Raw genomic sequence first — 27,879 nt, 5'->3', positions numbered from 1 at the left:
TAAAACGAACAACATTAGAGGAGGTTAAAGACCAACAAAACCCACGCACTGGTAGCTGATTGCACACCACATTAACCGTACACCGACTGTGGGGGACATTTTTCAACTCGTAGCAAAACCAGTAGAAATACAACGTCGACATAGTTTTTTTTATAAATGACTCGGTACAATCACATATATTTAAAAGTGCACACGTTTGTAAAAATAGCCATAGAATCGATAGGCTTATAAATATTTATTGTAAAAAAATCCAAATATTAAAAATAAATAGTATATTCAAACACATAACAGAACATTCCTTCATTACCAAACGTGTGATGAAGGAAAAAGTGGAATATATGAAGTCTGGAAAGAAATACAGTATTTCAACATTGCAAATGTTCTTAACAGGTACATTTTCAGAGGCATTTCTTCTCTGTACAGTTCACAAGAAATATGGTAGATTCTCCCATAAATATGACAAGCTCCAGGTTTGATGATGATGATGATAATAATAATAATAATATAATAACAATACCCACTCCACTGCAGTTTGACTCAGTCTTTACTCAGGAAAAGTCCCATTACATTAATGGGGTGGCTTAGAATGGCAGGATTGGGCTCAGATCATTCTGTAGCAACTAAAACAGAAGTACACTGATGAGTTACAACTTCAAGGAATTTGTTTTACAAACAGAGCATTTAATGATCTCTAATGAGAAACTCCTAAATGAACTTTTATTAGGGAAGCGTTTCAGTATACACTGTAATGTTTATAAAACGAAGATATAAAAAGGGATGTAGTTGGACTATCTTTACACTCACGGACAATAAAACATGGGAGCATATGGAAGCCATCGGTTTGAATGCGTTAACAACTTCGATACATTGCAGTATATACATGCTTAATAGGTATTAGGAAGGTTAAAATGATCAAAGCCTTTACTCTTAAGTGTATGCTGTTGCATTCATTAGACTGGAAAGAAAACGCTTGTTGGTCACATCCTAGTGTTAATGAAACGCAACATTTCTGCCTTTTCCCAAGAATTGCATTCTGTGCAGCATATGTGGGGGAATAATTTATTAGACAGAAAAGTTCAGAGGATAAAATGCAAAACTGGACATCATTTCAACTTTCCAACAGCAAGGTCATACAGACATCTAGGGAGATCTGTACACAGATAGAGTTTCACATAGACACAGCCACATATATCCAGATGTATGTCTATACACAGGATTCGATAGTTTGGTATTTTCTGCACCCTCTGGGCCCCTAAAGTTATCTTTAAAAGTTTGATTTTATCTCTTTAGAAACGGTTTAAAGCCAACGGGCAGGGTGAGTTTGACAGAGAGGAGAACAAATCGCTGACAAAGAACCTTTTACGTTTCATCAGCGTTGTTAGGACGACAAGCAGGAATTTCTCAGATAATAACTCCCACTTCAAAGATTTCTCAGCTCAATAGAAATTGGACCATCCTTTTTATTCAACCACAAGGGCTGGCACTAAAGACGACTCAACTGTTTGAATTTTTTTTTCGCCGTGTTTATTTTTCCCCTATTCACTGGGGTACTTGGATAAAATAAACAACAAGACAATTACCGGAACGTGGGCTTCTAACTTTCCCGGGCCCGCGGCGTCGCCCGTGGCCGCGGCCGCGCGGGTGTCGTGTCCCCGCGCGGCCGGGCCGTGCTGGCCTCTCCGCAGGCGCGCAGCGAGGCCGCTTCCCCCGGGCGCGCTGCGGGCCGGCCGCGGCTCCTCGGGGGCTCCTCCAGCGCGGCCGCTCCGCGGGGCTGAGGCCGCCCGAGGGGCTTTTGCATCGCCCGGCCTGTCTTCCCGGGGAGGGCGGGGGGGGGGGGAGCAAAACCCCTGCTCCTCGGGCTTTGTGATCGAGTTTTACTGCGATAAGCTGATCGGAAATGCTCGTGAGAGGGGAAGGGAACTCGCCCTAAGCCTCATTAGCAGCCCTTTCTTTGAGGAGAAGAACAGCGAGGCTAAAACGCCAGAGCCAAGCCCACCTTAGGGTGAATGCGACGCCAGACAAACCCCAGCTCCGCAGAAGTGCATTAGGTGGAGGAAGTGTATCTATAGCGAGGAGCAGATTGACTGTATTAAGCTAGCATGAAACCAAAGGTCAGTGCAAATGTATCTTAATAGACTGTCTCAAATGGAGTGTGCCTCCTTTGAAGGCCGCTTGCTATTGCTCTCCTCATTACCATAGCGATCCTAACGTGGCATGCTGATGCACCATAAAACTCACACTTTCAACCCCAAAATCAGGCCCTTTGAACAACCCGAGCTTGATTAGACCTTTCTCCTTTTCTTTTCCCCCTTAAAAACCATTTCCTTGCCTTTAGAAACTCGCCCTCAAATCCCAAACGCATTCTCTGATCCCGGCAGAAAGCAGAAACAAAAGTGGGCTGAGGCAACGGTTCAGGCGGGTCTTTCTTCCTGACAGTCTTATCCATTTTTATTATGATCTGGAACAAGTGCCCTATTCGCGTGGGTTTTGTTTACCGGAAATTAAATGAAAATGATTTAGTTCGCCTCAAACAAAAATATATACTTGTATACACAAGAAAAAGGGCCTGTTAGACGTAAATATTATGTCCTTAATGAAAAGACTGGACGGGCTCCAGACTTCGCCTTTCACTATTTAAGTATGACTTGCCTATTGCCATAGAAATCCTAACTTACCATGAAGATTCACCGTTGTGAAGAAATACTTCTTTGTGCGAGCTTTCTTTGATGTCTAAGGCATAAGATTCAGGCTTTCAGCTGCGTCTGTCTAGATTACCTTGAGAGCAACGGGGTAGACATCTGTAACAAGCAAATGAAAAATTAAAGGTGATTAGCCTGCACATCCAAACACCTCTGTAAATAGAGAAATAAAGAAATAAGCAGCTCTCGGGACAGGATGGGAACATCCTCCCTCCCCGCAGATGGCTTCCGTACCTTGCGATTTCCACGGCCTGAGTTTCGGGGGCTGCACGGTCAGAGGGGAACAATTGTCCTACAGTTTGGGCTCCCTACACATTTTCCCCTGACTAGGTAATTCGTTAAGTGAGTCTCCCCGTGTTGACATGCTGCTGTTGCAATGAGAGCGAAATGAACGAGGGCTTTAAAGACCCGAAGCTGTTGCGTGCGAGGCGCCTGTGAGAGCGGGGCTCCCCGCTCGGCGCCTCGGGAGGACCCCGAAGCCGGGCAGCGGCGGAGGGAGGCGCCGTGGACGTGGTTTTCGCCACTGACCAGCCATTTTTTTTCCTGTAACCTTTGTGTGTACATATATGTGTGTGTGTCCGTGCACACGTACGCGCACACGCACGTTAACCCCAGTTACCTGGGTGGCGGGAGCTGGTGTAAGGCCGGGGAGCCCCTGCTTCAGCAGGCCGCCTGTCTGCGTTTAGCGAGCCATAGAAACCTCTCTCAGCAACCCAGGCTATTTATTTGCCTATACTATCTGGTATCCTTAAACATCATTAAAGTAATTAAAACGGCGCCATTCGGCAGTTTCAAGTTACCCCAAGGTGGAGTGTCTTGTCTTTTTTTTTTTTTTTTCATTCTTTCTTTCTTTAACGGAAAGGGCTGAATCATGTCGGTTTGTGCGGGTTTAATTTTAAGTTCTCGGATAGGAGGAAGGTGCTAAAATCGTGCTGTTTTGCTGTTAGAGAAATGCTTTCTCACGATAGCCTTTAACGCGGCAAAGCGCGTTGCGGGGCAGGCCCGCGCGGAGGTCGCGCCCCGTCGGGGTCCGGCCCCGCGGCTCCGCGCGTGACGTCACCGGCAGCCCCCCCGGCGCCCCCGGCCACGCAGGCGCCCGCAGCCCGGCAGCGGGGACACTCGGGTGGGGACGGATGTGTTTGGGTATTAAAAGTCATTACTAGTGTAAACTAAAATGGACAATCAATCATTAAGCCACCCCTGGGCCTTTCTTTATTAGTGACAACAGGGGGGAGTGGGAAATATATATTTATATATATATATACACACACACACACACACACATATATATATATATTTATATCCTGCACGAGGGAAAAGTAATGAGATTTTTTTACAGAAACGTCCACCGAACGGGTTAATTAATCAAAGAATTTAATTGATCCGTTTTGTACAATTCGGTAACAAATAATAGTTTATATATATATATATATATCTTTTAAAAAACACACTCTCACAGAAAGTAGTGGGCGAACAGAAGCACTTTGCCACAAGATGCCGTTAACAAGAAAAAAATCTGGACAGCTAGAAATCTGTATTAAAATACTATGGTTCCTCGGGGGAGGGGAAAGGAAAGGAAAGGAAAGGAAAGGAAAGGAAAGGAAAGGAAAGGAAAGGAAAGGAAAGGAAAGGAAAGGAAAGGAAAGGAAAGGAAAGGAAAGGAAAGGAAAGGAAAGGAAAGGAAAGGAAAGGAAAGGAAAGGAAAGGAGAGGAGAGGAGAGGAGAGGAGAGGAGAGGAGAGGAGAGGAGAGGAGAGGAGAGGAGAGGAGAGGAGAGGGAAAGGAAGGGAAGGGAAGGGAAGGGAAGGGAAGGGAAGGGAAGGGAAGGGAAGGGAAGGGAAGGGAAGGGAAGGGAAGGGAAGGGAAGGGAAGGGAAGGGAAGGGAAGGGAAGGGAAGGGAAGGGAGTGGATCAGTGAGCTCGTAGGCAGGCGGAGCGGGGAGGCGGCACGGAGAAGGCGCACGGAAGCAGCCAGGTGCCTGGTGTCAGGGATACGGTCCGCAACGCGGGACTGCCGTCGCGCGTGTTACCGCGCGTCTTCTCTCCACGGGCCGCGCAGAGCCCACCCCGCCTCGGCCCCTCTCCGCGCCCGCCCGCGGGCGAGCAGCTCCCGGCCCCGGGGCGCGGCAAGGGCCCCCCGCGGCCGCTGCTCCACGGGCCCGGGCGGCGCCCGGCCCTAGCGGCGGGGCCGGGGCTGCCCGTCGGGGCGAGGCGGACGAGGCGGCGGCGCGGCGGCGGGGGGAGCGGGGGGGCGGCGGGCCCCCGCGCCCTGGCACACGTACCATTCGCTCAGGTTGGCGGCGGGCTGCGCGGGCGCGGAGGGCTCGGCGTGGGAACACGAGGCGGGGGGTTCCCGGCCGGAGTCCGAGGAGGGGGACACCAGGGAGGGCGTGGAGGACTCGTAGCCGGAGCTGGGAGGAGGGGATTTGCAGTGCACTTTCATGTGTTTTCTCAGGGAGCTGGGGTGGGTGTAGGACTTGTCGCAGCCTCTCACTTTGCAGTTGTACGGCTTGTCGCTGGTGTGGACGTGCGAGTGCTTCTTCCTGTCGCTGCTGTTGGCGAAGCGTCTGTCGCAGCCCTCGAACTCGCATTTGAACGGCTTCTCCCCTGCAGAAGGCAACGGGCGAGCACAGGCGTTAGTGAGCGGCGGGGGCCGGGGCGCCGCCTCCCGCGCACCCTCGGGCGCCCGGCACCGCCGGCCCCGGCGCGGCTCCCCGGGCGGCTCCCGGGCTGCGCTTCCCGCGGCCCCGCCGCCGCCCCGCCGCGCTCCCCGGGCTCCCCGGGGCCCTGCGCGCCGGCCTCAGGCCACTCCTTCCCCTGCCCCTGCCCCTGCCCCGCGTGGCAGCGCGGCGGTGTGCGGAAGACAAAGCCCTTAGATGAGGAAAACTTAGAGGCCAAGTGCTCGCCGCGGATAAACAAAGCGTGTTGCCTCTGCAGACTGCCGTGTCCTGCAGAAAGAGTGGTCAGTGATTTATCCCGGGGAACGTTTCTACGTTAAATACATTTCTCGCACTCCCCGAGGTGCACGTGGAAATATTATTCATACCCTCGGTAAATCACATCTCATCCGCTCTATTCTTGCCTTGATTACAAGCCAGTGGAAGATCTGCACCAGCCTCCCTCCCCTCGCTCCTCACCGGCTTGCTGATACTGCGTGTTAAAGCACGAAATCTTGCAAAAAGGCACTGATTGTGGGGTGCAAAATCATAGACTTTCAGCAGGAAAGAGACTAGGCCAGTGCCCGCTGCTGTCGGGAGGGTAAGAGTCTTTCATCATTTGAACCTACTCAGTCATGGAAGGAATTGCAATCGGGATTAATTTGTCTGGTAATATGATAAGTGACGTTAAGCATAACAGAAATATAATCGTGTTGCTGGAGTCGTGTGGAAGTTGAACCTCGGATTCTGTGCACTGGGCAAGGCACACGGTGTGCAGGACGCGTTTGCAGGGAAACGTGTCTCAGACATTTCGGGATGCAATGCTGGCTACCTTATTGTCGCTGGTAACAGCAAACTGCAAAAACCTCCTTCCGAAGGAGCACCCAGGTCCCGCAGCACCCCAGTGTGAAAATAGCCTTTTCCCCTGCCAAAAGCAAAAAAAGTAGCAGGGCGCAGAAGACACCAGGAAAACATACAGCTGAACGTTAAACACGAAGTGCAAACAAAGCCACCGTGCTCACCATCATGGCGTATGTGGTCGAAAGGACTTGGGATGTTTGTAAAAGCTTCGGGGTTTTGGTTTTGTTGGGGGGTCTCCCTCGGTTGGTCACGACTAAATTTCCGAGGGACTCAGCCCACCTCGCGCTGGGTCGTGGGCTCAGGGAAATAAAGGAAGGCATCCCAAATATTTCACATGAATGCACTTGATGCGAGGTGGGTGGGAAAAAGCTCAGGGCTCCGCGTTTCACGTATGTCCTTTCCACTGCAATAATCAATGACGATGCCCCACGTCCTCTACCGCTAACATTTGCACAGAGGTTTGGTAAATACCTGACGTGAGAGGGAAGGGGGGAGAGGTTAAAAATAAGGTCTCTCAGAAAATGATGCGTGTCCCGTGACCAAATATTCGCGATACATAGGAGCGCATATGCGTAGACACACGCACGCATATAATCTAATTAGAGTTTCACGTAAGGAAACAATCTGACCTTCAGCATCTAAGTTGAGACAACAAATCAAGGATATTAGTGCAGTACAAGCAAGCAGTAAGTTAGGAGACCCCAGGGAAAGCCGTCCTCATAAGCACTCCGGTTGTGCAAAGCGAGTTACATTCAGGTAAACCCGGGCTGCAGTGCCTTCAGCTTTCTCGGAAGTTGAAAAATGTTTAACTTCGCTTAACTCCGTGAAAGAGTCGCGGAAAAGCCCCTCCGCACTGTCAGAGGTCCGCTGGGAAGAGGGCAGCGCTTTCCCCGCCGCCTGGGCTGCTTTCTCCGGACGCCTCGCTAACGAGGAGCCAGCCGCAGCGTTTGCAGGGAGCCTTCCGCGAGGGCAGCTTTTCTTGCGCGGAAATCTCTCTCCGCGAGGGAGAGGGCCTTTCGCAGGTCCTCCCCGCTGCCGCCTGAGCACCGGGGTGCCGAGCTCTAGACCCGCGGAAAGTTCAGCCAGGCGACGGAGCAGCACAGCAGCTCACCCGCCATTTTAAAACCACACTTGTAGCTGTGCAAAAAAAAACTGTTCGGGGAAATTCAGCTCGGAAAATGCGGCCTAACCTCCCATCACCGGGCGCGCAGCAAGGTATTTACAAACTTCTCGGGGGGCGGGGGGCAGGGCGCGCACCCCGCGCACCCCGCGCACCCCACGCAGCCGCTATTGCTCGCGGCCCGCGGCGGCGGTGGGGAGCGGTGCGCCGGACGCCGCCGCCGCGCTGCTCGGCCGCTTTGCGACGAGCCCCCCGGGCCGCAGCCCCCCGCCCCGCCGCCCGGCCTCGCAGGGCCCCGCCGCCGCTAGCAGCGCAGGAGGCGACGGTTTTCCCGTGGAGTCTGGGACCGGCCTCATGAGTAATCGCGGCGGGACCTGTCCGGATTTCGGAAACATTCCGGTTTTGGCGACTTGGGGCGTCTGACGGAAGCAGCGGCCCCGTGAAGGCCCCGCAGGAGCGTTCGCGACCCGGCAGGGCGTCACCGCGACAGCGCACGGAGGAGCGCGGCCGCGCGGAGCTCTGCGCCGGGAGCGGCAGCCTCCGCTCGCGGTTCTGCCCTGAACCTGCCTCTCTGATGTAGGTCAGTTACACTAAGAATTTAACCATTTTCTGCTTCAGAGACTTCAAACAGTGAGGCCGTTAAAGAGCAGTAAAAGTTTGTTTACTTAAGGAAAACACTGTCATTAAGGGATGAGCTCTCCTGGCTAATGGCTGTACCTGCTCCGAGCCGGCGAGGAGCCGCGCAGACACGAGCCGTGCGGCCGGGGATGCTCCTTTCTCCCCGAAAAGGGGGCCCAGAGCATGGCAGAGAAACGCAGCTTCGACATCGCATCCCCCTACGCCCAGATGAACGACTCACAGAGCAAAGGAAAAATAATTAGGAGACGAGTGACGGTTACTGTAAAATCTCCGTGCTATGTTTAGACGAGAGCGGTACGAATTTAGTATATATGTCATGCATATTATATCACGTCGAGTTATATCATAAAAATGCAGCTCCTCTAAGGTCAGACCATATATCGAGCATGGGGGAAGGGGAGTTTTATGAACTGGAGGTCGACAAAAATCGTTTGGCTGTAAGCAGATCTTACAATAGGATTATGTAGTTTCCCTCGCAGTGCATAAGGCTGTACGGGAGGGGGTGGAAGGTGGAAAACCCTACACTGGAACAGATTAAATTTTCCAAAAAGGGCTTATTTCTTATCTTCTTCTTCAGAGAAAAAAAAGCCAGTGCTACAAACTACAAACACCGGCTGCTAAACTAATTAATATAACTTCACAAGCTGCTCCTGGAAGTGTGAAAACTTTCTACGTGCAATTTCATTAATTATAAATGCTTTCCTGGCCGGAAGAATTCAAACATAGTTTTGCAAGATAGTCCATCGAGTTACTTTCCTTTCTGTTAACTAGAACTAGCAGATGTTTCTGACCCATGTCCCAATTTCGCGTAAGAGTTCTGCAAATGACATTTCAAAATGTACAGGCCGAAACAATACCGGGTTTTCTTTGCCTTTTTTTTCCTCCCGAGAAGCAAAACTTGCAACTGCCCATATTTGCGAATGCACAGAGTTGTTGGATGGCAATGCTCATTAAAAATGTCACTGTTATTCAGATCAAACATTTGAAACTCCCTCTGACCAAAACAAAACTGTTGAACGAAAAGGTCGCAGCTGTGTTATTCTCACAACGTTACAACAGCAGCATCTCAGCGACATCAGTCAAAACCGACCAGACAAGTTGTAACTTCTATTGTTCACTTTTAATTTGTGAGCTTGCACAATGATTTCATTTTTTCCCAACTACTTTAAACTGCCCCCCTAAATTCCCTGCCTGTGTGAATAAGCAGAAACAGTAGCTATATCTCTCAATATTTACGCAGATCTACCCGAACAAACGTTACATCAGTCTTTCCGCACAACCAGAAAAAACATGGACGTGAATTCTGAGATTTGTTCTCGCTCTCCCTTTTTTCTCTTTCCCTTTTCTTATCTCTCCCCCTCCCCGCAAATGGCAAAGAAGCAAACAAATCTGAGAATTTATTTTCCAGAAGTACTTGGCGTGCATTCAATAACAACGCGAAGGATACATTAAAAACAAAACAAAGCAAAATAGTATGCTGAATAACACAGAGAGAGAGTAAAGAGAGCTTTACATACTGACCTGTATGAGTTCTTTTGTGTATTTTGAGATTCTCTGATCTGGCAAACACTTTGCCACAGCCTGGGAAAGGGCAGGGGAAAGGTTTTTCACCTGTGTGGACTCTGATGTGATTTACAAGTTTGTATTTGGCCTTGAAAGGTTTCCCTTCTCTCGGACACTCTTCCCAGAAACATATGTGATTGGACTGCTCGGGTCCTCCAACGTGCTCCACCGTGACATGAGTCACCAGCTCGTGCATCGTGCTGAAAGTTTTCGAGCATAATTTTTTGGGAGTCTGGTCCAACTCAATCCACTTACAGATGAGTTCCTGTTTGATGGGCTGCCTCATGTAACGAAAGAAGGCCCCCGGACCGTGGTGTGGAGCCAGATTCACGTTCAGGTTCATGCCACCGTAGCTATGAAGCGAAGAAGCAGCGAAGGGGTCTGTCCTCGAGGCTGGTACTTGAGTGAAATGTTCAGACCTGGCGTACATTTCTCCAGGTAACCCCAGTCTTATCTGTCCGTTTAGATGGCCACCTGGAGCTGCATGGGGAGGCTGCTCATGGAGTCCAGTGAACAGAGAGGGATTCCCAGCTTCTGAGTGGTGGTGGTGAGCATGGTGTCCGGGGCAGCTACCTGTTGTTGAGACAAACAGTCCGTGGTGAGAACTTGCAGCGGGGTGCTGCTCGGTCAGCCCTGGCATGACTGAGGCCGGCAGGTCTCTGCGCCTGAAGAAGTCCCTACCTGCTGCCAGAGCCTGGGCTGGGTGAGACACGGGGTAAGGGGCTGCTGTTGACTGCGCCGGGCCATACGCTCCCGTTTGACTAGAGACCACCTCGGCTTGGCCTGCCATATGATGATGATGATGATGGTGGTGGTGGTGGTGGTGGTGGTGGTGGAGCTGGTGGTGGGGATGAGGGGCTGGGCTGAGCTTAAGGGCCGCGGGGTGATGCTGAGGAGGAGGCTGAGGAGGAGGCTGGTGCCCCGTGTGTCCTGGCCGGCGCGGGTGCGGCCCCAGGCGGGCCTCAGCGGCGGGCTCCCGCGGGTGCGCTGCCGCGGCGCGGGGCTGCGCGGCGAGGCCCGGGAGGCCCGTCATGTTCGGCGGGGGGCGGCGGAGGGGGCGCGGAGCCCCTGCCAAGGCTACTAATCCCGGCGCCGGGTTCCGCCTGGAGAGTGCGGCAGGGTCCATCCCTGGGATCCCCGGAGCATCCACGCTCATTAGCTTCTAACGCTACAAAGTCACCTGACAGCGGGTAGGAGAGAGACAGACAGACAGATAGGGAAAAAAAAAACTTTTTTTTCTCCCCCCCAAAGTTTCCCGGTCCCGCTGCCCCGTCGGCGGAGCACGGGCGGCGCTGCCCGGGGGGGGGGGGGGGGGGAGGGGGGTGCTGGGATTTCGGTGGCGTGCTTTTGGTGGCTGCTGCATCCGGCGGGGCCGCCGAGGGGCTGCGCCCCCCCTCCGCCCCCCCCCGCGGCGCTCCGCGGGGTCGCGGTAGCCCCACGCGGCGCAGCGGCGGCCGCGGGACGGGGCGCGGGCGGCCGCGCGCCGCCTCCGGGCCGCCGTGCCGGCCCGACAATCGCCGCGCCCGCCCATTGGCTGCCCGCGCCGTGACGTCAGCGATGACAGATCCCGCTGCAGACCGAAAAGGGTTATCGCTCCGTGCGCGGGGAGGCGGGGGGAGAGGGAGGCATCGCGCATGCGCCGCCGACGGCGCCCCCGGCCCGCCGCCCCCCGCGCCGCCCCTCCGCCCCGCTCCGCTCCGCCGCCCGGTGTGGGGGCTCGCCGCCTCCGCCTGCCCGGCCGACGGGGCGGGTCGGCCGCCGAGTCCCGCAGGGCGGGCGGGCGAGCAGCGGGGGCGCCGTCGAGGCGGCGGGGGGCCGTGTCCGCGGGCGCGGGGAGCTCCCCCCGCGGCCGCGCGGCGCTTCGCTTCGCTGCGCTGCGCCCCGCCGGCCTCGCCGGGCCCCGCCGCCCGGCTTCCGCCGCGGGGCCGCGGCCCCAGGGAACAAAGCCGCGGCGGGGGCAGGGCCCTGCTGGGGAGTGCGCAGTCGCCCGCGCTCCCGCCGCCCGCGCAGCGGCCCCCGGGCCCTTTGTTCGGGCGCGCCGAGGCCCGCGCCGCCGCCCGGGGGTGCCGCCCGCCCCTCCCAGCGCGGGGGGCTCCTCCGCCGGGCCGCGGTCCCGTGCCGGGCGGCGAGCCACCAGCTCCGCGCCCGAGCGCGCCGCGGAGCGGGCTGGGCCGGCGGTCGGGTGTCTGACACTTGTTGGCAGCGCCGGTAACGGGGCTTCCCCGTTCGGAAACGGGAGCCGAGCGGCGCCGCCAACTCGCTGCCCAGCGCTGCGCGCGTGGCCCGGGCTCGGAGCGCTGTGTTTCTGCAGGAGCCTCACAGAGGATCCTTGGCAGGCTCCGCTTGCCGTCACCTGATAAGTTTTAGCAGTTATCTGGTTGTTGGCTGCTGGAGTAATACGAGTAATCGTTATGTTTAGCCTGAATCTGAGTGTTTAACCCAGAAGAGGGAGTCTCTCCCTTTCCGTCTCTCTCTCTCTCTCTCTCTCTCTCCCTTACAGGACAGTTCCACGTAAAATCCATTCCCTGGCTGAAGAAAAAGCACTGAAACACATTCCTAACCTGCACGTATCCTGATGCTGCTCACCTGAAGGAAAGAACATCGTCTGCAGGTTTTACATTGCGAATGACGAAAGTGTAGGTTAAGGCTACAGGCTCTATGCACTGAGGCCTTACAGGTCTTAAAAAGCTTAGGGCTTCAGCACAGAAGGAAGCATCTACTTAAGTTTTTAAGAGGGCGGATTGTGAACTTAAAAAAAGAAGAAACATGGGGAAAGAGGGAGAAATAGGGCATCCGCTTTAAGAAAGAAAAACACAACTGTAAATATCTGCCCACAGGATTACCACAGACCTCGGATCCCGGCAAAAAAAAAAAAAAAAAAAAAAATCCCACCAATAAACGCGCAGTCTTACAAAATAAAGCAACAATTAATTCTCTAACCATCGTGTCAGATACTCCGCGTTTCAATACCTTGACTTACTGCTAGCTTGCCAATGGGTGCTCGCTGCGGAGGGAGAGTCTGCGCCTTTCCAGTGCCGTGTAAAGCTCTCGGCGCGGAATTTTGCCTTTCCAGAAAAGTTTAACAGTATCGGCGATCGATCGCTTTTATGTTAATTAGTAAAACAAGAAAATGTTTGGCATTTTCAACCCAGTTATTCTCATGACAGAGACCACTAGCCAATGATCAGAAACGGTACGATTAAAGTGTGGGACATATATAATCATATAGGGGACATTTTTAGCTCAGCCTCGCGTACTCTGGGCTGGCTGCGGTTACAGGCTCTGGTTGGCTTTCAGCGTATTTTCTGAAACAGAAAACTAATTTTTAGGTAGCTAGCTGGAGATACATGTGTATATCTTTCTGAGTGGAGATGATGAAAAGTGACAAATGATGCAATTAGCTCTCCATCCTCACATAACATGTTTACGCAGGCATTTTAAACCACACACCAATCCTCACAATATCTTAACTTTCAAGTCTGCTTGCTCTACGAAATGGATGTGACAGTCCTATTCATGACCATCTCAATAGGAGTGCACAGAAGAGACAAACGTTAGGAAGTATGAATCTGTTACTTACAAATGTACTGAGAATGTGAATTCCAAATAAAGCTGTTTTCCTCATACCTCCTTAAAACACTTCATCTCTACATACTTGTTATCCATCAATTCTGACACTTCTCAGTCAAGGGAGAAAACATCTGGAACAGTTTATCAATTAAAAAAAAATGTCATAACCGGTTTGCCCTAAGCTAATTTAAAATATTGTGATGGTTTCTCGTCAGACACTAATGGCTCTCAGTCCGCCCCTCACTTAAGGCTTTCTCTCGCTCTCTTTTCAGCAGTGGATGAGGACCTGGCACTCGGTGTCCCTCACCGTGCTAGGTGAGGCTGGGCTGTGCGCCGCCTGCGTGCGCCGCGCACCTCGGGGAAGCCGCCGCGCGGGGGAGTGGGCAGGGGCGGGCGGGGGCGCGCACATGACTGCGCGGAGGCGGAGAAAGGAGGAGGAGGAGAAGGGGGCCAAAACCAGCCAAGTTCGCGTATCTAGCAAAATGTTTTGAAAACCTGAATGCCTGTTTGTGCAGCCCGTTGGCAGCCTGGCCGCGTATGCCTGCCTGCCACTCGCGGGGTGACCGAGGTCTCCTGCGTCTTGGCAGGAATATGAGCCGTATTTGACCAGATAAGCCGGGCTTTTGGGCAAATTCTCAAATCAACATCAGGTTGTGCAGGGCCAATTTTTTTTTCCTTTCTAACCTACCTGGCTGCGGCAAGGTCTTCCCCTCTAGACTCCCCTCGAGACTCAAGGCCTGGATGGACAGGAGCCTTTCCAGGGAGAAGGCAGGACTGCACGAGCAATGAAACAAATATCCTGAGCTGAAGCTGAAACCCAGGTGTCAGGGCAGAACCATGGCTGAGATAGCGCTATCTTGTTTTAAGGAAAGAGAAGTTAAGAGTGACCACGGATGTGGTGCCGGATCCAGGGGGAAGCAGGAGCGTGAATGAGCATTGAGAGGCGGGCGGCTTGGTGTGTGCATAAATCTCGCAGGTCTCAGTAGCTGCTGTGTTTCCGCAACCCCGTCTGCAGCCTCCAGCCCCAAAACCGCCTACCCTAGAGAGGTGACATGTTGCGGGAAGGTATACCCGGATTCTTCCGCAGACAAAGCCGAGTCACGGCCACTCTTCCTTCCCGCCCTCCTTCCGGGGCCGAAATAAAGGAAGCCGGGCAGTAGGTCAGACCCTGCCCCAGAACAGAGACCGCGAGCGACGCGCTCTCCCCAGAAAGCAGAGCGAAGCCAACTTGGAGCAGTGCCGGGAGGCGGGCGGACCGGCCCCGCACGTCGGGGCAGTGCCGTGGGCTCGCTGCTCGCCGCGAGGGTGCGGGGCTCCGCCGGGTGCGCAGCCACCGCGGGCAGCCCAAGCCTCGGCCGCGGCCCTGAGCGCCCAGCCCGCGGCCTGCGAGCTGGAAAACGAAGCTCACACTTTTTGCAGTAACCCCTGGGAGCGTCACAGTCCCGGTTGTTCTGAGCGGGGAACAGCTTTACAAGTCCACCGAATTTTGACCTGTTTTGGTATAAATCTACCCACACAGCAAGGCGCTTCTCCATATTTCTACCTTTGCCGGAGACGGGGTTGCTGTGAAGCTGACTTGCAGAGCAGCTTTCCCCAGGAAACCAGGGGCTGCTCCTGTTGCGCTCTTTGACTCGGGGCCAAATCCTGCTCTTCCCTAGAGTCGTGCTCCGCGCAAGGAGCAGTTTCTGCCCCCTTAAGCCTGTGGGAGAGCAAAACCTGCTCCCGACTCTGTCTCTTCGACGGATTCCCTCCCCCCGATGAGCCAGCTAGAAACTCCTCGGAAGGTGGCCCGGGCGGGCGGGAGTGCCTTGAAACGCCCGGACGGCAGGGGCCAAGCGTTAACCTTCAGGCTTCAGCTCCCGGGCCGGGGGCGGGGGGAAGGGTTTTACCTGAAAATCCTCAGGTTTACTGGGAGAAAAGATAGGTAAGGAACAGAAATAGAGGGGACCGAGAAGTCACCCTGTGCATCCTCCCTAGCCGCCAAACACCAGTTGGCAGGGAGGAATCGCCGAGGCTGGCGGCTGGCGCAAGGGCAGGGTGCAGGAGCTGAGCCTCGGGCTGTCCCGGCAGAAGGCACTGCTGTTTAGCAAGAGGTGGTTCAAGCAAGCCTCTCAGGAACCTCAGCATCTCCTCAGAGAGAAGAGAAGAGGACACTGAACGGCTCGAGAACACACTCGTCCTTTGTTTCTACTTCCTCTCCCCTTCCCACGTAGAAGGACTTCTGTATTTCAAGTTTCCCGAGTAATGGGGATTCAGCTACCAGGAGAGCTTGTGACTGGGTTTGTCGCTCACTTTTCATGACCTAGAGATACCCTAGGACAAGCAAATCATATGCTTATTTTAAACAGAATATTCCGTTCAGGACCTCAAGATTAAGGTATTCCTGTCAGATAAGCTGTCAGTCACTAACTACTTAGACACCACATTGTGGAAGCCTGGTATCCCTGGTAAAGATGATACATATCATGTAAACCCCATCAACAAGATCAAAGTCTTCTTCTTTAATAGGATCCAATACATGTCAAACCTCATTCCAATCAAATCGTCCGTAAATGAATTCAAGATGAATATGTCATAGAATAATGTGACAGTGCAATCACATGGGGTCAGGGGTTGTTGTTTCAATGAGAGAGTCGTCAAATATTAATTCTAGAACCTCCAAATGAATAGGCATTGAGCAGGATTAAGCAGCTGCTGGTGGGGCGTTGTGTCGCTGACTTGTGTTTATGCAAGTACGTTAAACACTAAGCTGAAAAAAATATTGTCTCCTTTGAACTGAAAAAAGACATATTTTAACTTACTTGACTTTTCCAGGATGTTTCTGTAAAGTCGTTTTCTTTTCCTCATTACAAGGGGAGTCTTGTGCCTCATTTCCTGACTTTGTTCCTGTTTGGAAAGAGGGTTGGAAAGTTAAGAGCAAAACCATTTGTGTGAGATACGAAATGAGTACGGTGCTGTATGACTCGAGCATCACGGAATCAAAAAGAAAAAAAAATCCAGGAGTTAAACAGCGAGGGTGGGGGAAGACAAGTTTCTCCGGGAGGAAACTGGAGGCTGTCTCCCCAGCAAACCAGCACATGTTTTATGGAGTCATGAAGTTTCCATGGCTGATTTAGGAAAAAAAAAAAATATGAAAGGACATCTTTTCAGTTATCCTTTGATCTGACATTCACCTTCTGGCAGGCTGCTGTATGGCGGGCTTTTACCAACTGGACTATATTGTTTACAGACCCTTCCCTTCTGAAATGAAATTTCGGACTTTCTGCGAGCCTCCAGCGCAAGTTGTTGTCTCAGCAAGGATTAGTATGGTACCACCCTGGCACTTCTCCCTGCCTATAATTTTCAGCTTGCTCTTTGCACTCTGCAAGACAGAGTACTTCCACTGCTGCTGGCAGAAGTTTGCTCCTCTTCCTCTGAGCGGCAGGAATAGCCCTGGCTGCAGGTCTGGGTTTTGATGTGATGTCCGATTCCGAATTTTTGCAGATGCCTTTGAAATTCTCAGGTATTTCGCAATCCTGAAAGCCGGACAGGAATCTGACATGGGTTTCTTCTAATGAGATTATTATTACTATTGCTGTTATTATTATTGGGACTCCAGGGCTGGGAAATAAAAATTTATACTAACACAAATAATTGATGATATTAATTATGAAACTTCATCAGGGAATCACAGGCATACTCTATCACAAATAATTTGATGTCTTCAATATTTTCACCGCTGTGATGAAAATTACTGCCTAAATAAAAAGAACTAGAGGAAACCCTTAGGAATTTATTTTTACTAGTCAACTTCCATTCATGCTCACATGTTTATCAAACCAGAGCAGCAGACACTGCCCCGTTAGCGAGAGATTTGCAGGAGCTGTGCTTTATTGGGCAGGGTGACGGGCTGGGGGAGTTAGGCGTGCTCAGCTCCCAAGCGTTCGCCAAAACTTGTTGAAACTGGACAAAAAAGATCGCTGCATTTAATATTTCAAATGGTTACCAGATGACAAAAAAAGAAGGCAAAGCAGCCGTGAATTTGGGAGTAAACATTGGCTAAAACTCTGGCTCGACCTCGCGCGCCTTTTCCCCCCGCGCAGCGCCGCTGGCGGGGTGGGAGAGGGAGGATGCGCCGCTGCGGGCCCTGGACGGCACCAAGGGCCGCGCAGGTGGAGCGCGGGCGGAGCGCGGAGCCCCTGCGGGCGCCCCCGCGGGCTGGGCGCAGCCTGCGCGGCGGGAGGCGGCCGCCCTTCCCAAACGCCGGCTGCCGCAGGCGGGCAGGGGGCTGCGGCCCGGGCGCTGCGGGGGCGCCGCCCTGGGGGTGTCAGTGGGGCCGAGCGGCACCGCGCCCCGTGTCCCCCTCGCCGCTGCCTTGGCACGCCGACCTCTGCTCTCCGCGGCCGCGCAAGGGAAGAGGCGGAAGGGAGCGGGGAGGTTTCGGTGCAGAGACCGGGGCGAGAAACCCCGCGGCCGGGGCAGCGCAGGGACCCGCGAGCAGAGGGGGCTCCGCGGGGGGCTCCGCGGGGAGCCGCGCAGGGCTCGCCCGGCCCGGCGCCGGGCACACGGGGCAGGCGCGGGTCAGAGGTCACCCCCGAGGGCGATTTGGGAGCTCGGCCCCGTCCCCAGGCCGCGCAGCCGCGGGTGCAGCCCGCGCCGGGGGCCAGGCAGCCCCTGGGGGCCGCTCCCAGCCCCTGCGCGACTCCGCGAGGGGTCGGGCGCAGCGCTGCCGGCGGGAGGGGGCAGATGGGCGGGTGCGAGAACCGGCCGGGTGCCGGGCACCGGGCTTCGGGCTCCGTCGCGCCCGCTCGCGGCGCTGAGTAGGGACGGGCGGTGCCGCAGAGCCGGCGGCCCCGGCGGGCAGCGCCCTGGGGCGGCAGCCCACGGGGGTCGCCTCTGGCCGCCCCCCTCGGTCCCCGTCCCGCCGGCCCCGTCGGCGCGGCCGCGGGACCCAGCCCGCCCTTCCCCGCCGGGCCGGGCCGCTGTCGGGGCCGCCTCCGCGGCGCTGCCCGGGGGGGCGGGCGCGGCGCCCCGCGCCCGGTGGAGGGGGCCGAAGCCCCCTGGACGGAGCGCGGGGGCCTCTCGTCGCCCGCCGGGGGGGCCGGGACGGCCCCACGTGGGCGCGGGGCGCCGAGGCTCTGCCCCCGGCACCGCGGGGCTCCCGCCCTTCCTCCCCGGGGCGGCCGAGCCTCCTCCCGCCGGGCCCCCGGGGCAGCGCGGTCTCGCCCGGTCCCTGGGGAAGGCGGTGGGGGCAACCAGCTGCCCGGGTGCCGAGGCTCCCCTTCCTCCCGGGCACTTACCCCTGCGACCTGTTGAAGCTTTCCCCTCATTTCTGAACTGGCAAAAATAAAAGGGGGGGGGGAGGAGGGAGAGAAAAGAAAGAAGGAATGAAAGAAGAAAAAAATACCCCCCCCCCGAGAACCCACCACCTCCTTGGCGCTTCCATCGAGGCGGTCATCCTTCATTTCTTCTTTTCTTGCTTTCTGGAAGCAGTTAGGGAATGTATGATGAAGCAGAAATGAGCCGTCAGGATGATATTTTAATGGCTTATATGTCACGTTGGTGCATGTGGCTTTGAACTGGAGCAGCTTTCGTTTCCTGCAGAGAGCGCGCCGCAAATCCCACTTGATAACTTCTACAACCCACAACATTTTTTTTTTTACATTCACTCTTGCACTGTATATTTAGATACGCTTCCTAAAAATACCCTCTCGTCTGCCTTCTCGTATATTTTGTACAGAGCTGGCACAATCACTGGGTTCCCCCTGCATTTGGAGACTGGCTAGCAGCGGACTATCTAACTTTCTGGATCTCCTAGTGCCATCGCCCTGAAGATTTCACAATAATGCTGACAACTTGGTCCTTTGCACCGGGTAATTTTAGAAACAAATACAGCGAGTAGTGTAACATGCGCCTAAAGAGCACATCCGCACGCACACGCGGGCGCCCGCACAGGGGCTATACCTGTTGCTGTAAGTTCCTGCAATTGCAGTTCCTTCGAATGGATTCTACAGAATGAATGCAAACGTGTAGATTCAGTTCATCATTATCTCCCCAAAATGTGAAGCCTCCCAAGATGCAAGGGAAATTACATAATAAATCTGCTTTGAAAATGATCTCCATATATTGAGCACATGCAAACTACATCTGCAGAGAAACTGCCGCGAACCATTCCTTCAAGGCGTACCAAAGTTTATATGTCGTTTGGTTGTTTTCTAGGCGCAATGGCCATTTTTTACCTCTCCAAGCACGCAGCTGTAAACCGAGCAGCGCTCGCACAGTGTCCCTGCTTCCCTGACCCCCCATACCTGCGAGGCGGATTGCTCCCCAGCGCCTTTAAATAGGAAGGATGAGTTAAAAGTTTCTTTGTTTAGCACTGCGAATTTGAGGGGCTCAGATTTAGTTGCGAATAAGCCAAGTCAAGAACCTAACAAAGGCGAAATGGAAGGAGTTCGACTCTTAGCTGGCTTTCGGTGTTTTCGTTACTAAAAAATAATTAGACCTAATGCATATGCAAGCGACCGAGTAAATAAATAATTTGCCACTTCTATATATGTGTACGCACACACACACATGCACATACGCTGGTGTATATGTACGCATGTATACATATGCGTATATATATTTAAAACTTTAATGAAATCTCTCTTTTTAGTGCCGAAGCATCGTTTAAAATATTGTACAAATGTTGCTTAGCTTAATTGATTAAACCACAAAGGTTTTCTGCTTTTAAATACCATACTTATACCTTTCAACAATCATTTTAATATATAGTCAATGGCTCTTTGTAGCCAGAACAAAAAGGAACTATCCGCAGTTTTTCAATAGACTTTGAGCTGGGGAAAGACAGGTTAATCGAGGGTTGCATCTAGAAAACAACCAAGTGTTGTATGTTTGCACTGAATCCAAATGTCTGCATTTTTCTAACTAAATCAAAGGGAGTGTTATTTCTTTTTCTGCTCACTCATCTGAAGGTAAGTAAATTTTCTCTGGCGATCAAAAGCCTGGTCAGCAACAAAGACACCGCCTGCTTTTTCCACCGTCCTGGTGTGGCAAGTTGAGGAATTTCAATAACTGTGACAAGGGTGACTGATTTGTGAACTAGAAAAGGTTTGAATGTCAGAAAATTTACATTGCTCCTATCTATCGAGGATTTTAAATAAATTTTTACCAAAAAAAACCTATCCGGGAGCTTCATGCAGCAGGAGAAGAAACAATGTAGGTTTGGGAAATTTACAGTTTTACCTGAATGAAAGGGACTGTGAAAAGAAAGAGAGAGAAAGAGAGAGAAAGAAAGAGAAAGAGAGAGAGAGAGAGAGAGAAAGAGAAAGAGAAAGAAAATAACAAAAAAAGGCGAAACAACAACAACAAAAGTAGAAAGTTAAGAGTTCTCACCCACCTGCGTTTTGATGGGGGCAGAAAACAAGATTTATTTCAGAAAACTGATGGAGGTACAGACTCAGCTACCCAGAGCAATCCCGCCTGCTGTTTAAAAATAAAATCAAAGGCACCCAGCACCTACTCTTGGAGAGCTTCAGTTTTAAACAGGCGGAAAACAACAACTTCAGAGGAAGCAAGTCACTACAAGGCTTCTCTTTCCAAAGCCTAAAAAGTTGTCCAGTGATCTTAAAAATCCTGGATCACCAAGAAACCATCATTACCATCACTGGGCTTACAGTGCTGGAGAGAGGGAGAGACAGGGAGAGGAGAGAGAAAATAACCGTAACAATAATCAGAGGTCTGCGGGCTTTTTTTTTTTTTTTTTTTTTTTGTCCTTAGCATACACACACACAAAAAGATGCGTTGGAAATATTTTCGTGCAAAAAAAAAAAAAAAAGGGCTTTATAAAAAAAAAGTTGCTCCTCCTGGCCGCGCCGCTCGCCGGAGGGCTGTCAGGGCGCTCACAATACCTGCGATTGATGAGGCGCGCGGGCCAATCAGCGCGCGGCGGCGGCTCTGCGCGCCCTCCGTTGGCGGGGCCGGGGGGAGTCGCGCGGGGGAGGGGGAGCGGCGGCGGGCCAATGGGCGCCCACGTCGGCGCGCACGGCGCTCCGCCCCCGTCTCCCATTCATCAAGGGGGGGGACGGTGTCGTCTTTTCAATTCATTTATCTGCAGGAATGATTGCCGCTATCAGTCTCGCGTTCACCGCCCGGCTGAGGAGGTGAAAGTTTCTCCCCAGGAAGATAAACCGCAAAAGACAATATTGTGCATGATTTGCGCCTTTTTTTTTTTGCGAAGCGAAAAAAAAAGGGCCCACAAAAAAATAGGGGAGAGTGTGGGGAAGCTCGAAGAGGAGAGAGAAACAATCTCTCGGCCACTTTGCAACATTCCTATAGCCAAAAAATCACTGAAGGAAGTTTCTTTTTTGTTTTGTTTTTTGCTGCCCGTGTTGCTCTCTCTCCGTTATTGTTATTTGCAGGCAGTTTATTTTTGAGCCCACCCAACCCCCTCCCCCCTTAAACCTCCCTGAGAAGTCAAAGCAGAGAGACAGTGAATATTTTTGGGGCACATTTTTATTATTATTATTTGCAACTGCGAAGATCTCTTCCCCCCTTTCGCACCAGCCTCTTTTTTTTCCCTCTCCCCCTCTTTTTTTTCCCCCCGCGCTGATGCCGAAGGGGGTGTTTTTGATGTGGTTGCTTTGGTGGTGATCGTCGCCGACTTTCCAAAGAGGGTGTTTTTCGCTGCTGCTGCTGCTGCTGCTGCTGCTGCTTCTTCTCTCCGCGTTGTGTGGGTGCGCGCGTGCTTTTTTTTTGGTTGCTGCATCGCCGCCGGGAAGATGCTGCTGGATGCCGGACCGCAGTATCCCGCGATAGGAGTCACTACCTTCGGATCGTCTCGCCACCACTCCACGGCCGATGTCACGGACAGAGAAGTGGGGCTGGGGATCAACCCCTTCGCCGACGGCATGGGCGCCTTCAAAATCAACCCCAGCACCCACGAGCTGGCCTCGGCCGGCCAGACCGCCTTCACCTCGCAGGCGCCCGGCTACGCGGCGGCGGCGCTGGGCCACCACCACCACCCGACCCATGTCAGCTCCTACTCCAGCGCCGCGTTCAACTCCACCCGCGACTTTCTGTTCCGCAACCGCGGCTTCGGCGAGGCGGCGGCCGCCAGCGCCCAGCACAGCCTCTTCGCCTCGGCCGCCGGCAGCTTCGCCGGACCGCACGGCCACACGGACGCCGCGGGGCACCTCCTCTTCCCGGGGCTGCACGAGCAAGCCGCCAGCCACGCTTCGCCCAACGTGGTGAACGGGCAGATGCGCCTGGGCTTCTCCGGGGACATGTACGGCCGGCCCGACCAGTACGGCCAGGTCACCAGCCCCCGCTCCGAGCACTACGCGTCCACCCAGCTGCACGGCTACGGCCACATGAACATGAACATGGCAGCCCACCACGGGGCAGGGGCCTTCTTTCGTTACATGAGGCAGCCCATCAAACAGGAACTCATCTGTAAGTGGATTGAGCCCGAGCAATTGTCAAACCCCAAAAAGTCCTGCAACAAAACTTTCAGCACGATGCACGAGCTGGTGACTCATGTCACGGTGGAGCACGTTGGAGGACCCGAGCAGTCCAATCACATATGTTTCTGGGAAGAGTGTCCGAGAGAAGGGAAACCTTTCAAGGCCAAATACAAACTTGTAAATCACATCAGAGTCCACACAGGTGAAAAACCTTTCCCCTGCCCTTTCCCAGGCTGTGGCAAAGTGTTTGCCAGATCAGAGAATCTCAAAATACACAAAAGAACTCATACAGGTACAGTAACCTTCTCTGTCGCTTTTCTTGCTGCAAGTGCGAGCGCCGAGAGCTGGGGTCGGAGCGCGGGCTGCGGGCGAGGGGCCGCGGCCGGGGGGCTCTGCCGAGGGTCGGCCCGGGGGCAGAAGGGGCCGGGGCGAGGGATTTTTCCGGAGAGGCAGGCGCGGAGCCCCGCTGCAAAATAAGCTCGGTCACAGCCGCGCCAGCGGCCGCAACAAAAAGAAAATTATCCCTGCTTAGGCTGAGGGGGAGAAAGGCACAATTTGCAGCCGGAATTGTGAGGGCAGGGGGAAAAAATCGCAGCAACCTGTCCTGTTAAATTTATAGGTTTTAATTAATTGTTCCTCGGCACTTCTGACTGTGGCACGATGAGAAATTGTGCTAAATATTCCGGGCAGCTCAGCCGCCTCCCCTCTGCAGTTCGGGGAGCGGTAAATGCCGAATTCCGCGGAGCGGTTTGGAAGCAGCCGAGCCCGAGGCGCCCGGGTGCCCTTGTCGCGGGCCAGGCCGCCGCCGGGCTCGCCGAGAACTTTTCCCCGCGCGGGCGGCGCAGGGCAGCGGGGCCGCAGAACCCTCGGCCCCCGCCGCCTCCCCCGGCCGGCGGGAAGGCAGTGGCGCTTGCCGGAGCGCTTCGCGGAGGGTTTGCGGGGCTGCCCGTGCATTGTGTTCCCCGGCCGGATAATTTTCAATATTGCAAGAAAATACCGGGGAGGGGGCTGGGATGTGTGGGAGGGTAAAATATCACGAGAATGAGCTATAAAAACGGAAACTAGACACCGAGGATCGTGTGTAAATACCATCACGCCTGCTCGCTCGCTTCGAGCACTGCAAGGAGGGAGACGTTCCCAGGGCCGGGGCTGCGAATGAAACTCGCCCCTCCAAAAAAAAAAAAAAAGTTATTTAGCAAAAGCCCCTCCAAAACAGGCGCTGAACAAGGTCGGAGGTGCGGAAAAGACAGAGAAGAAAAGAAAGATTTGGGGATTTGAGCCTCGTTCAACTTAGAAAGTTGCAAGTGTTTGAAATGCAGCCCAGGGCTTCAGTCCGGCAGTGCGATGGGGACAATAAGAGATCCAGCCGCCCCTGCTTAATCAGATCCGTTTTTCCCCCCCTTCCCTCTGCAATAGGTGAAAAACCATTTAAGTGTGAATTCGAGGGCTGTGACAGGCGCTTTGCAAATAGCAGCGACCGCAAAAAGCACATGCATGTGCACACCTCCGACAAGCCCTACCTCTGCAAAATGTGCGACAAGTCCTACACGCACCCCAGCTCCCTCAGAAAGCACATGAAGGTAACCGGGGGCGCCGGGCGGGGGGCGCTCGGCTCGGCCGCCGGGCCCTGCGCGGGGGAAGGCGCGGGGGCGCCGGCACGGCCTGGCCGCAGGGCGCGGGGCCGGCGGGACGCGGAGCCGCGCGCAGCGGGGCGCAGCGGCCGGGCCGCCGCGGGGCCGCCGCAGCGGAGCCGCCGGGCCGCACCGCCCCGCGCCGCCTCCCGCCCCGCGGCCGCGCTGCTCGGCCCGCCCGGCGCAGCCTTTCGTGAAGGCTCCGGGCGGGGGCGGCGGGGCGCCGGGCTCGGGGCCGCCCCGGGGCAGCGGGCAGCGCCCGGCCCGGCCGCCCCGCCTGGTGCCGGCGGCGACAGCGACGCCGGCCCCCACGTCGGGCAGCGCCGGAGGGCGCCGCGGGCCGGGCCTGGGGCTCGGGCGCGTCTTTCCGCGCCTCTGCGCCGGCCTCCGAGCGAGGACAGCCGCGGGGCCCTTCTGCTCTCTATTTGTGCCCGCGTTTCTTTTGCAGGTCCACGAATCGTCCTCGCAGGGGTCCCAGCCTTCTCCCGCCGCCAGCTCAGGCTACGAGTCCTCCACCCCTCCAACCATCGTGTCTCCATCCACAGAAAACCAGACCGCCAGCTCCTTATCCCCTTCCTCCTCCGCAGTCCACCACACGTCCAGCCACAGCACGCTTACATCAAATTTTAACGAATGGTACGTTTAAAACGCTAAAACAAAACAACAAAAAACAAAACGAAACAAAACAGCCCCCCCCAAGCGAGCAAACAAATACCCTATTTAAAAGACTCCAAAAATAATGAACACTTTGAAATCAGAATTTAAAAAAGCAAACAAAAGTAAAATGCTGCCAGTAGACCCAGGACCGAGTAAAATGAAGACTCATTTTTGTTGTTTTTTGGTTTTGCTTTTTTCCCTTCCTTTCTTTTTTCCTTTTATTTCTTTTTTTTCATTTCTTTCTTTCTTATCTTTTTTTTTTCTTTCTCTCTCTCTCTGTCTTTTTTTTTTGGACTGTTCTGTTCTGCTCTCTTCCAAGGCTTGGTAGGCGAAGGGGTTAGTAGAGTGCATAAGAAGACAAGGTTACCAGGGCAAATGCCAACTGTGCAGGGCTTTACTGGAAACCACTGATTAGAGATCTCCAACTGCATGTCTGCTCGGGCAGCGGCCTTCCCCCCCCATCCCCTCTTGTAAATACAGAATTATTAGCTTCAAAAAAAATGTACTGTTTGATTTTGTACATAGTTATATCGCAAGTTGAATAAGGGGATATGTGGAGTTGTGGTCTTTGCATATATGTGGGGGGAGGGGAGGGAGGGAGGGAGAGGCGGCGGGTGGGGCGGAGGTGGTGGGGGGGCAGAGGGAAGAGGTAGAAATTCAACTATTTGTACTGAATGGCAAGAATGTTCTAGTAAATGTGTACCAAAATGTGAATTACTTTGTATTATTACAGTCTAAACGTCGATCTAACAGAATATTATTGGTATTAATGTGCTTTTTTGTATAAAGTGCAACATTTCGTCCCAAAGTCCAGTCTAAGTAGTGCAGTAAAATGTTGTTACACGTCCTGTCAAGAAATTCGTATAGTGAAAGCCTGGATCTGCGTGTCAAACTGTTACATTTGTTTATGTAAAGTGATATTAAAAAAAAAAGATATAAACTATATCTGTCCGTTGCTTTTGGCAAATACAAGAACATAATGTATATAAATCCTAATTTCCATATTTATCCGCATGTAAAGGTCCGGTTGTACATGTTACAAGATATTCAATATTTATGGCTAGAAGAATTGGTATGTAAAATTTAGTTTACAGAACTGTTTGGTAACATTTCGTACCTTATTAAAGATTCTTAAATCCCACGAATTGTGGTAGGAATTCTTATTCGCTCAGTCAACCTGCTGCAACTCCAACTAGCTTTAGGATATTAGAATAAAACTGTCCCAGTTTTTCACTGCTTTCCATTATGTCATCACTAAAGCAGCGAAGGTGATATAAATGTGATAAATGAAAGGATCCCTGCTGGCATTACTATAGTGTGTAATTAGTATTTATATCAAAATTTATGAAACAAATTTTCGGCCGCAGTATAATTTAAATGACCTTTGCAGACATAGAATAACAACCATAAAAATAACAGAAATAGATTGCATATGCTACATAAATATTAATGTGGGGAATTGTTACATGAGAAGTGCTTCACTCCACTCCAACACTGCCCATGAATCTGCATAGACTGGGTCCCTAAATTAAATTAATTCGGATAACATATATTAGGAGATTTAAAACAGAGGAGATTTCGGTTGCTATTTTAATTTAAAGCATTTATGACCATAACTAATTCCTAGGCAGTGGATTCATGACTTTCCTTGGGCCTTTTACTCCAAGAAGTACAGCGCTGGTTCACGAAGGCCGTTGTTCTTGTTGTTGTTGTTGTTGTTGGGTATATTTTGGGTTTGTTTTTTTTTCTTTTTCCTTTTATTTTTTCTTTCTTTTTTTGCTGATATTCCTTAAAAAAGATGTTAATTTAAATCAATTACTTCTTATGTTATGTTATTATTATTACTATAATTTTGCCAGTGTTAATAGCTTTCTAAAAAAAATAAATCCAGGGGATAAGAATTATTTTATGTAATTTGATTATCTTCCTATCTCTTTTATTTATTTCTCATTTACTTAAGAAATTCGTTCCATTGGCTGGCGTTGATACAGTAAATTTGTAAATGAGAAGACAATATAAAAAATCTAAATTACTTGTGCTTAATGACTGTAGCAGAACGCCTTTTCTCTAAATCAGATTGTCTTCCTTGCAGTTTAGTTTGATAGATTTGCAAGCTGCACTGCTTCCCCGAACTTGGCCGCGGTTGTCGGGACTGTTGGGCTTTGTTCCTGGTTGTAGCCTGCGTGAGCGCCCCATTAAGCAGACAACGTATCAACAGACAACACAAATCATGAGGTTGGCTAAAGCTGCGAGGGCTTGCGATATGTCATAGAGTGAATTGCACAAACTGACCTTCCAGTAGGCCAGGATGACACTTTAACAGCTTCTTTAAAGAAATATTATGTGTACGGCGAGTCAATGGCATATTAACCGCTGGCGGGGGGAGGGGGCGGCGGCGGGGCGAGCCTCTCCGGGCCGCCGCTCCCGGGGCTCAGCCGGCCCCGGCGCAGCCCGGGCAGGGAGCAGCAGAACAAGGCACCTATTTTTGTGGGTCCGCAACCTTTGGCTGTTTCTCCCGGCGGTTCGCGCCGCCCCGCAGGCCCCGGTCCCCCCGCGAGTTTGCCGGCTCGGCCGGAGCCCCGCTGCTCCAGCCGGGCGCCGCCGCCGGCCCGGGGCAGAGAGCGGGACGCGGGCTCGGTTTAACTTTACTTTCCACAAAATGTTATTATTATAAGCCCAATACCAGTTTTCAATGAAAAGAGCGCCACCTTGCAGGGTTTGGCGAGATAGAAAAAAGTTGGAGACCGGTGGGACCTAGGCAGGAATTGTTGGTACTTGCAGAAATGTAATCTAGCGGGCAAAAAGAGCCAGGAAAATATGTTTAGCGTGTCGAAAATGTTACGCTCCGCGCATCTTTCAGGTTAACTGTCCCGTCGGCTTGTCCTGGCAGGAGTTTTAGAAAATAACTTAAGCGTAGCTAAAAAAAAAAAAAAAAAAAAAAACCCCTGGTAGAGCTGATGTGAGCCACCCTCCTGTAAAATAAACCAGGAGAAGCGTAGTGTGGGCAATATATTTTAAAGATGGATATTGCAAGTTTCTTT

The 27,879-nt window shown here is 52.8% G+C and overlaps 2 protein-coding genes and 1 long non-coding RNA gene across 7 annotated transcripts; 2 read left to right on the top strand and 1 right to left on the bottom strand.

Annotated features, from left to right (window-relative positions):
* Positions 1 to 220: 220 nt before the first annotated feature.
* ZIC4 (Zic family member 4) lies at positions 221 to 20,790 on the bottom strand. Of its 5 annotated transcripts, none has more exons than XM_064516837.1 (6): positions 20,486 to 20,790; positions 15,909 to 15,993; positions 9,496 to 10,110; positions 4,980 to 5,304; positions 2,676 to 2,798; positions 221 to 620 (listed from the first exon to the last, which is right to left on the bottom strand). In XM_064516837.1, coding segments are annotated over exons 2-5 (1,011 nt in total). In that variant the 5' UTR covers positions 15,979 to 15,993; positions 20,486 to 20,790; the 3' UTR covers positions 221 to 620; positions 2,676 to 2,797. The 5 variants fall into 5 exon arrangements, with proteins under 5 accessions (XP_064372907.1, XP_064372906.1, XP_064372905.1 ...); XM_064516836.1 differs by lacking the exon at positions 20,486 to 20,790 and adding an exon at positions 18,513 to 18,682; XM_064516835.1 differs by lacking the exons at positions 15,909 to 15,993; positions 20,486 to 20,790 and adding an exon at positions 10,219 to 10,854.
* On the top strand, positions 6,751 to 12,730 carry LOC112981712 (uncharacterized). Its single transcript, XR_003258786.2, has 3 exons — positions 6,751 to 7,430; positions 10,004 to 10,252; positions 12,038 to 12,730. It is a non-coding gene; the product is annotated as an uncharacterized LOC112981712 (long non-coding RNA).
* A 383-nt stretch (positions 20,791 to 21,173) lies between the features above and the next one.
* Positions 21,174 to 25,979, top strand: ZIC1 (Zic family member 1). Its single transcript, XM_064516832.1, has 3 exons — positions 21,174 to 22,842; positions 23,967 to 24,130; positions 24,630 to 25,979. The coding sequence occupies exons 1-3, from the start codon at positions 21,867 to 21,869 to the stop codon at positions 24,825 to 24,827; spliced, it is 1,338 nt and encodes a 445-aa protein (XP_064372902.1). The 5' UTR covers positions 21,174 to 21,866; the 3' UTR covers positions 24,828 to 25,979.
* The last annotated feature ends 1,900 nt before the right edge of the window (positions 25,980 to 27,879 follow it).

The sequence above is a fragment of the Dromaius novaehollandiae genome, chromosome 9, assembly GCF_036370855.1.
Source record: "Dromaius novaehollandiae isolate bDroNov1 chromosome 9, bDroNov1.hap1, whole genome shotgun sequence".
NCBI lineage: Eukaryota > Metazoa > Chordata > Aves > Casuariiformes > Dromaiidae > Dromaius > Dromaius novaehollandiae.
The sequence above is the reverse complement of the archived record's forward strand: the minus strand, read 5'-3'. Positions and strand labels throughout refer to the sequence as shown.